This window comes from Lutra lutra, chromosome 7 (genome assembly GCF_902655055.1).
Source record: "Lutra lutra chromosome 7, mLutLut1.2, whole genome shotgun sequence".
In the NCBI taxonomy this organism is placed as follows: Eukaryota; Metazoa; Chordata; class Mammalia; order Carnivora; family Mustelidae; genus Lutra; species Lutra lutra.
In genome coordinates this window covers 2,139,557-2,149,009 of record NC_062284.1, presented here as the reverse complement: position 1 = coordinate 2,149,009, position 9,453 = coordinate 2,139,557, and the positions used below count along the sequence as shown (strand labels likewise).

The following is a 9,453-nucleotide window of genomic DNA, read 5'->3' as shown; positions in this document are numbered from 1 at the left end:
GTCCAGAGTCTGGGACCCCCTAATTCCCCACGCCCGGCTTCTTTACAACCCAGCAGCCCATCACATCCTCCGAAAAGGGTTGCCAAGCAGTCCTTTTTTTTCCAAGCAGTCCTTTTGTTTACGCCATTTTTCAAACCTTTAAATGAAATGATAAGCAAACAAACAGAAATAGACCTCAGTGAGGACCTTTTCAAATTTATTTAGTTGGTTATAAAGAGGAGGAAACCGAGACTGCCCTAGCCATTCACGCGCAGGGGATGGGACCCCACAAGCTCCCCAACACTGGGGACATCTGCTCCCAAAGAAGCCTGTACTTCTTAGCCGGAGCCCAGCTCTCCCCCAGATGTCTGGGCATCTCAGCCTCCCGGACACCCCTACTGAGGTCTTTCAGGCCCTACTGGCCACAAACTAAAGAGAACACCGAGGGTTGATGGAGGGAGGTGGGCAGGGGCGGGGCTAGATGGGGGACGGCATTAAGGAAGGCACTTGTGATGAGCACTGGATGTCCTGTGTAGTGATGAGCCCTGAATTCTACTCCTGAAACCAGTCTTGCTCTGGGAAGGTAACTAACCAGAATGTGAGTAAAAATTAAAACAACAACAAATGTGCCCAGTACTGGACGCGCCAGCTGTCCATTCCGCCGGGCCACCAGGGGCTCAGGGCGCAGGACGGGCCACCGAGCTGCCCGCTGCCGCAGCCCCCAGGTCACTGGCACAGACCTCCGGATCCCACCCGGTGGGCACTGCCCGAGGAGCCCTCCGCTGCCCGCCGCCGCCGCCGCCCGCGCTGCAGGCCCCACCGCCTCCCCGACTCCCCGCACCCCTCCTGCGCCCCCCAGGTCATTCCTGGCCCTGCGACAGGCCTCCGGGCGCTCGGAGCGGAAGTCCCCGCTCCCCGCCGCCTCGGCCACCGGGACGCCCACCCCGCCCCTCCTCAGCCGCGCGGGGCCCCTCCCAGGCCGGAGGCGGACCCCGCAGGTCTGCACCGCCCTCCCAGGACCGTCCTGCCAATCTCGGGACGGGGCGGGGCCCGCCTGCCCGCCGGGGCCAATCCGAGGCGCGGGGCGGGACCGGAGCTGTGGCTCCGCCCCCGGGGCCGGGCGCCGCGGCCTCCCGGACCCAGACCCAGAGCCAACCTAGGCCACAGCACCGCCCGGCTGGGATCCCGTAACCGCGGGGACCGCTTGGCGCGATGGACCCGACGCTGGCCGCGCAGATGAGCGAGGCGGTGGCGGAGAAGGTGCTCCAGTACCGGCGGGACGAGTCAGGATGGAAGATTTGCCGGGAAGCCGTGAGTGCGGAGCTGGGCAGGAAGGGGTGGCGTGCTCCCTGGGGCTGGGGTCTCCGAAGACCCCAGGCTCCTCCTCTTCCTGCCCCTTTCTGCCCTCCAGTACCCTGGAGCTGGATAGGGTGGGGGTAGATTCCACTGAGGGTCGATTCCTTAAAAAACCCTGGACCTGTTTGTACCATGACCCCGGGAGATGCCGATCTGTCCCTTTCAGTGAGTGACTTGCCCAAGGTCACTTGGCCAGCAGACGGTGGTTAGGCTCCAGAGCCTGCCCTCTTCTTGGCCGGAGCCTCTCCCCATCCCCAGGAGGGTGGCATGGGCATAGTTTTGCTTATGCGAGGCTTCTGATTTTTAACAAATAGATGGAAATTGCTTGAGGAGACAAATGGCATGGTGGCTTTTAGGAGGTTTGAAAATCACCCCAAGCTCTTGGAATCAGCCAGTTCAGAACCCCTGCTCCACCACGTTCTGCGGAGGGAAAGCTCGGTCCAAGACCAACCCCTGCCCTGCCACACAGGAGTTGGTCAGCGTGGAGCAGCCCATCTCTTGAGGCTGCAGACTCCTCTTCTGTAGCGCAGGGGACTGGGTCAGGTGACCTCCCAGAGCCTTTCTAGCTCTAAATTCTACGATTCTGTGCCTTTTGACAGAATGGAGTGTCAGTTTCCTGGAGGCCATCTGTGGAGTTTTCAGGGAACCTGTAAGTGCCTGCCTCGCCCAAGTTTGTGAGAGGGGCCACTCCCTTCTTGATGTCTCTGTGGGTTTGCTTCCTAAAATCATGCCGATCTGCCCTAGCACCCTGGAATCCACTTGCCGGTTATCGTCCAGAAAAGCCTCTGTTGTTATGTGAATCCTTTCCAGCAGGCTGGATCTCGTGAACGCTTCCGGTCCGCTTTGGCAGGTGTGGTGGGGGGGGGAGGCCGGTTCACTCGCAGCCCCGGACCGCAAGGCTGTCTTCAAAGAGCAGGGACAGGTGTGACGTCTAGTCCTTGCCTCTGATCCCGGGATCAGAAGCTTGGGTGGATGCCCGGGATCACGTTCCTTCTCGTGCTGCAGGTACCGGGGAGAAGGCATCGTGAACGCGCCCCCGGAGAAGGTGTGGGTCTGCATCAAACCGCTTCCTGGGACCCTTCGGGCCAAGTGGGATGAGAATGTGAGCAGCTTTGAAATTATCGAAAGCCTCACTGATGTAAGTCTTTCCAAGCATGGTCACCCTAGGGGGTCGGGGACACCTTTTGGCAAGGGCAGCACCCCGCATGACCCCGGTACCGCGGCAGACACGGGCTGCCCGCTGCTTGCCATGCTCAGGCCCAACCTTGGCCCGGGCGCAGGTGGGAAACCGTGTGACCAGATGGGGGGAGACGCCCTAAGCCGTCAGAGAAATGGCAAGATCAACAGCACTGGTCAAGGCCGGCGGCGTGAATGTGCTCTGAGGTCACTAAAGCCTGGACTCGTCAGCTCGGGTTTGAAATGGTGCCCCTCGATGGGGCCGTGATTATGAGTCCAGAGCCGCAGTCAGAGTCAGGACCTGCCTCGCCGGGTGGCCTCCCTGGATTACAGTTTCTCCGCTGGTGCCAGTGTATGTCATCCAAGCTCGAGCTGCCCGGGAAGAACTTTCTAGAATAATGGAAATGTTCTGTCAACCCTGTCCACTACAGTAGCCCCCGGGTCCCATGGGGCCACAGAGCACTCGAAAGGTGTCTCGTTGGAGGAAACGAGTTATTCATTTTATTTACTTTTTATTACTCTCGGGGTAAATTTAAACAGACATGGGGGGCTAGTGGCTATCGTATTAGCGCAATTCTAGATGCTTCTGTCTGAAGAACAGTAAGCGTTAGGAACTTGCAGCGTGAAGAACCCAACTCAGTTTGATTACAGAAGTTAGGAAGGGGGGTGGGGAGTCGTAGCCAGAACTAATAATAAAGTTGCCCTGGGGGAAAGTTGCCAGTCCAATAGTTCTGAGGTGTGTAGACATGATGCCCTCTTGCCTGTTTACACAGATGGTGTTTGCAACCTCGCTCCACAGTTCTGTGCTGGTCCATCTGGACGATCCAGGTGCTCTTGGCCTGGCCCAGAATTCACATTTGAGTTCATGGTCTAGAGTTTATATGGGTGTTTCCTGAAGGGTGGGGCACACACCCCTGAGATACGAGGTTGTTAGGCAAACACTGACCTTGAATCATGCTTGGTGATGTCACCGGGATTCAGTTCTTTTCTAATTCCTCTCAGAGCTTGAAGGGGAGAGTTTCAGTTCGGTCCCTGTGACACCCATTTAACACTTGCTAATCTTTATAACAAAACCCGATGATCTCAGCTTCAGAATCAGAATTAGAAGCAACAATCCTTTGTGTGTATATTTTACAGATAAGTAGCTTCCTTTTAAAATAAATTTATTTAAGTTTATGAAAGTGAGTACATTTGGATAAAAATATTGTGAACAGTGACATAGGAGCCACCAGAGAGAGTAAAAAAAATGAGGAAGCCGGTAAATAAATAGACACCTATGCCTCGAGTTGGGAAACCAGGGGTTAGTGGCCTTTACAACAAAACCCAGATGTGACAGAATGACCGGTTATGGAGTTTTCTTGAAGGTCACAGGGGCTGCATTTCTGTGGGCTGTTTAGACTTGGAAGTTGGGGGAGGTAAGGAAAAAGGGAGGCATCCAAAAGGGCTTTCATAGGCTGGGATCCTGGAGGCTTGGCTCTGACCAAGCTAAGGTTGTTTTAGCCTCTTACAAATAGTGGCAAGTTTCCTGGAGGAATGTCGCACACACCCACCCAGGAGGGGCGTGGGGGAGGTTGCTGGTGGTCAGCTCAGGCTTTGTCCTCTGCTAGCCTTCTGCTCCCTCATCAGTGCCACAGGGTCTCTCTCTGAGCACCCTGGTTCTTCCTGGAAAGGCATGTCTGCTTCCCTGCCTGGGGCCCGCATGGACCCTCGGTCTTCGGTCTTCGTCGGATGGCTGAGCCAGTGTGCGCCAAAGCAGCCCCCACGTCCTCCCCCCTCCCCCTTCCCTGCCTGACCCTGTCAATCCTGTCCTGCAAGTTTGCAGATGTTTTGCGCGCATGCCTCCAGCAGAGTTCCAAGAAATTCTACATCATCCCCATATGTCCACTTGATGCCGGACATTTCGTTAACGTCTAAAATTTTCATCATAAATTGCAAAGCAGAGCATATTTTTTAAGATTTTATTTATTTATTTGACAGACGAATGAGAGAGTGAGCACAAGCAGGGGGAGAGGGAGAGGGAGAGGGAGAAGCAGGCTTCCCACCGAGCAGGGATCCCAGTGCGGGGCTGGATCCCAGGACCCTGAGAACACGACCTGAATTGAAGGCAGACGCTTAACCCACTGAGCCACCCAGGCGGCCCTAGAAGCATGGCATTTTACATGGGATAAATCAGACAGTTTTAGGCAAAACAAGGACGTCATTCTTTCCGATGCATCTGCATGACATGAAGTTTTATTTACTATCGTTTATTTTAAAAGTATGTTGATGCGATATGGGCCAGGAGTGAACGGTGTAGAAAGAATTCTTGAGACATGTTAGGGGCAGAAAGGCACTTTTTTTAAAGCACAGGGACGGGCCCATGGGCCGAGAGATCTGCCCTGGGAGTGAGAGGAACCACTGATTATACAGTTTTAACTTGGGGTGGGTAGAGATAAAGGAAGTTTCCAGAAGGGTTTTCATATGCTAAAGAAGACTTCCAGGATCCTGGAGGCCTAGCTGTGGTCAAGCTAAGGTTGCTTTTTGCCTCTAGCAAGGCAGTCCTGAGTTCTTGCAGGGGTATCTTTCCCGACTCAAGTATTTGTCATTCATCTTCAACCTGTAAGGAAATTTAATTTTATCTGCTTTCCTTTGCCTCTGTTCTCCTCATCACACATGAACACTTTTTCCTGAAACAAAAGTTTTATATTATTTTTTTTCTTGAACTCGTTTCTCCATTGCTTGCGGGCTACGGAATTTCACCCTAATATATTTATGCTTCAAAGACATCATCCTTCATTAATATGGCTATTAATTATATGTACATCATACATCTCCTGGGACTGCGTGTTAGAAAGAATCTGGATTGAGATACAATTGTAAGTTATTAAAACAGTACGATTGTATTACAGATGTGGATGAAGCACTAGTATATGTAAAAAGTAATACATTTTACATCTCTTGAAGAGAGGACCGGGAGGCCTTTTCTTACGCGAATTCACAGGCCCCTGGAAAGATAGGACTTCCTGCTAGGAAGAGAGGGGCGCCTGGCTGGTTCCAGTTGGTGGAGCAGGTGACTGGATATTGGGGCTCCCTGAGTTCGAGCCCCCCATTGTTGGATGCAGAGATGACTTAGAGATGAAATCTTCAAAGAAAAAAAAGAAGGAGGAAGACGGAGAGATGGAGCCTTCGGTGGACGGGGACTGAAAAGAGGAAGAACCAGGCCGCCGGTGAGCTCAGGTTTCCGAGAAGGGGAGGCACAGCCGACCTGTGGTTCCTCCTTGCCATGACGACGACAGTGCGGAGAAGGAACCCTCCCTTGCAGACTGGTGTTTATCAGCCTGATTTTGAGCACTCCCAAATACTGGAATTCTGCGTCGGCGAGAGAGAGGGCAGGCGGACAGCAGGAAGGATGAGACACAGATCCGTGCGCGACTTTTGGGTTTATCCCACGTTGCCACCTTGGGTGTTTCTTACCAACACTGTCCGTGCTCCTTCAGGAGGGATGGATCCTGCAGCAGGAATCAGGACGAGAAGCCAGCGGTTACTAATAAAAATATAGATAGATAGATAGATATCACTTCCGCCATTCCTGCTGCAAAATAGGAGAATTCAGAAGTGTCCAAACTGCCTTGTTTCTAACAGCAAGCTTTGGCCTTTAAAAAGAGTAAGAGGGTGGACATGGGATCCTAACTGTGGCCGTGCTCAACTGGTGCAACCAGCGTCCTGACCTGTCCCTTTGGTGCCCTGGGGGACGTGGCCGCTGGGACCGTGCCTGCTAGCAGGATTCTGGATGGGCAGGGTGTGCTGTGCATTTGTCCCCAGAGGAAAGGGAGAGCCTATGTGGAGGTGACCCTGTTCCAAGGCTGGTGTTTTTAGGAGGAACACAGGGAGGCCACGTCGTCTGGAAATGGATTCCCAGTGCCCTCCTGAAGACTCAGACCCTCAGGGCACAGGTGTCTCTGCCAAGACACTCCCCAGTCTTACAACCCAGTCCCTTAAAAGCAGTCCCTTCTTGCCTGCGCCATGCCCCCGAGAGGTCTGTCCATTCCGACAGCTGACCTGCTCTTCTCCGCTGTGACCCGGAGAGGGCGGTGGCCTTGCTGGAGGAGGGGAAGGATGGGATAAAGCCTGGTTGGGTTTGGGGTGACCTTGCCTTCAAACTGGGAGGGTGGCCTGGTGGCATACTCTGAGATTGGGGTGCGGATCAAGGGGGCGCTCCCTCCAGGGCCGGCCCGGGGGGACCAGAAGGTTGCCCAGGCACAGCACTGAAGGAGGCCTTTGCTCTGAAGGCCGGACTCCCCAGACTCCCCGCTTCCCAGACACTGGGTGTAGGGCAGGGCAGGGAGGCCTGCGGCTGTAAACGCGACCCTCTGTGCTTTGACAGACGCTGTGTGTGAGCAGAACCACCAGCCCCTCAGCTGCCATGAAGCTTATCTCCCCCAGAGACTTTGTGGACTTGGTGCTCATGAAGACGTATGAGGACGGGACCCTCAGTTCCAATGGTGAGTGACAGCCAGACTGCCACCGGGGACTCACAGCCTGGGTCCCCTGTTCCTCAAGCACCTGGCCATGGCAGCTAGCGGGGGATCACCCTGGGTCCCCTGTTCCGTGTGCACCTGGCCTCTGCAGGTGCAGGGGGATCACATGTCGTGGGGGGCCATGGCAAGGGAGCACCCAGGCCAGTCATTGTATGTTGATGTCACAGACGTGGCCAGCATCCCTCGTCTTTCCCACTGAGGCTCATGGTCTATGCTGTCGCTGCACGGGGTTGTGGCCCTGTCCCCTCCCTCCTGCCCCTGCACGTGTCCCACTGCCTCCTGAAAGCCACAGCCCTCGCCATTCGTCCGGATCCTCTATGTGGGGACAGATGGAGATGGGTGCCTCCCTCCTGCCCCCTGGCCTTACCCTGTGGAATGTTCTTGTCTCTGAGATGCCAGCAGGTTTGGGAAGCCATGAACATGGGTATGTGCGTGTGTGTGTGTGTGTGTGTGTGTGTGTGTGTGTGTGCGCGCGCATGTGAGTGTAAAGGATGGCGGGGGCTCGGGGACTGGTCCCAGGGCACCCATACTGACTCCTCAGGCTCCAGGTGGTGTGGTCTGCTTGCACAAGAGCTGAGGTCGTAGCTCAATCCCCATTTGGCTGTCTTCCAGCTATCAACGTGGAGCACCCATTGTGTCCCCCAAAGCCGGGTTACGTGAGAGGGTTTAACCACCCTTGTGGCTGCTTCTGTGAGCCTGTGCCAGGGTAAGGATCATCGGGGTTGAATAACGTGCCCAGACCTACGCGTAGCTTAACTGTGGACCTTCTGGGCAATGGGTGCGTTAATTACAGTTTGCGGTAATAAACCAGCCCGTAGGGAGCCCTGTTCTGGACACGTCGTGACACAGTGCGCCCAAGCACCAGGGGAAGGCCCAAGCACCAGGGGAGGCCTTGTTCTTACTGTTTCCAGTGTGGGGCTCCCCTCCAGTCCTATAAGGCAGGCTGGGCAAATGTCATGGTCCCATTTAGCAAATGAGAGAACGAGCTCAGGGAGGTCAGAGGACCTCTCCCTGGTCAGAGGCGTCAGAGGCTGGCAGTGCAGGGCCAGAGGGCCAGGTCCTCCCTTCTGTGCTCTTTGACCTCTGTCCGCCAGCCCGGAGCAGCTGAGGGGTGGCCGTCCCCACCCCATGTCCCACGCAAGGCTTGTCTCCCTTCAGTGAGTAGAAAAGCCACAGCCCAGAGCAGCCCGTCCTGGGTTGTGCTGTTCACCTGCCCACCGTGTCCCTCTCCAGGCCTCTGTTGCCCTGTCTGTGCGACTGGGAGGAGGCCGCGGTTTGGAAGGTGCAGGCCCTCGGGCTCCGTGATGGGCAGGTGCCATGCTGGGTGGGGTTCCCGATGACGAATCTCAGTGTCCCGGCCTTATCTGTCAGGGTGGGTGCTCCTCCGTGGCCTTGGGGCACAGCCCCCCATGTCCCGCTCCCGACGTGTGACGCGGCTCTACCCCTGTTTCCGTAGGGAGCCCAACAAGACCCACCTGGTCACGTTCTTCCAGACCAACCTCAGCGGCTACCTCCCGCAGAGCGTGGTGGACTCCTTCTTCCCCCGAAGCATGGCCGGGTTCTACACCAACCTGGAGAAAGCCGTGAAGACTTTGTACGACTGACGTTTGCACCTGCTAGCCGAGGACTCCCGGGACTCACTGCAGAGCCCCGATGCCAGGGTACCAGAGAGCTCCGAGGGCCAGTTTTCACCCTATGGGACCTGCTTGGGGACAGCTCGTCTCGGTGGAGAAACCGGTGGGAGTGGCCTCCACCACCCCACTCCCCGCTCCGGGCCGGCGAGGGAGTCGCTCCTTGGCCCTGGTTGTCCACAGACCCCAAGGGGTGCGCTCTGGTCTGAGGCCTGTGTGTTCCAGTCACCGCCAGAGGCCACCTGCCCCCGCCGGTTAGGAAGGACCCCCACTGACGCCAAAAGCCAGGTTCTGCTGCCTGGTTCGCACCCAGTGCTCTCTGAACTGATCACACGGCCCCAGGTTTCCCCCTTAAAACAATAACGGCTTGGAAAATACTCTTTTAACAAATGAGCTAAGCATTGGGGAAAAATACATTCGATATTTCTTTTGGTTGTAGGTTCCATTTGAATCTGTCCTTTCCACATTTTTCCACTGAGTTAACTCCCGTGTCCCCAGCGGACCCGGGCCAGCTCAGCAGCCTCGGGGCTGGCGTCCTCCATGCTCGAGCCACTCTGCTGTCCCCATGAAGGATGGGAGGGCAGGTCCCCTCCAGCGGCGCTGCCTGGAGTCCCCACTCTAGGCTCTGCTCTGAGATCGCACAGGTCTGGCCTACTGTGTGGGTCGTCGGAACGGGGGAGCACGGCTTTGCCACCTGAAAGGGGCCTCAGCAGCCACACGAGGTCCCCTCCTTGTCTCGGATCGGGACCACACAGCCTGTCACAGTGAGCGGCATCCCGTGTCTGACCCCAGTG

General features: G+C 56.0%; 1 protein-coding gene across 1 annotated transcript; it reads left to right on the top strand.

Annotated features, from left to right (window-relative positions):
• Positions 1-1,101: 1,101 nt before the first annotated feature.
• Positions 1,102-9,102, top strand: STARD5 (StAR related lipid transfer domain containing 5). The gene is made up of 6 exons (XM_047736117.1): positions 1,102-1,290; positions 1,935-1,984; positions 2,341-2,473; positions 6,875-6,992; positions 7,641-7,734; positions 8,485-9,102. Exons 1-6 carry the CDS (start codon positions 1,192-1,194, stop codon positions 8,630-8,632), a joined length of 642 nt encoding a protein of 213 aa, XP_047592073.1. The 5' UTR covers positions 1,102-1,191; the 3' UTR covers positions 8,633-9,102.
• The last annotated feature ends 351 nt before the right edge of the window (positions 9,103-9,453 follow it).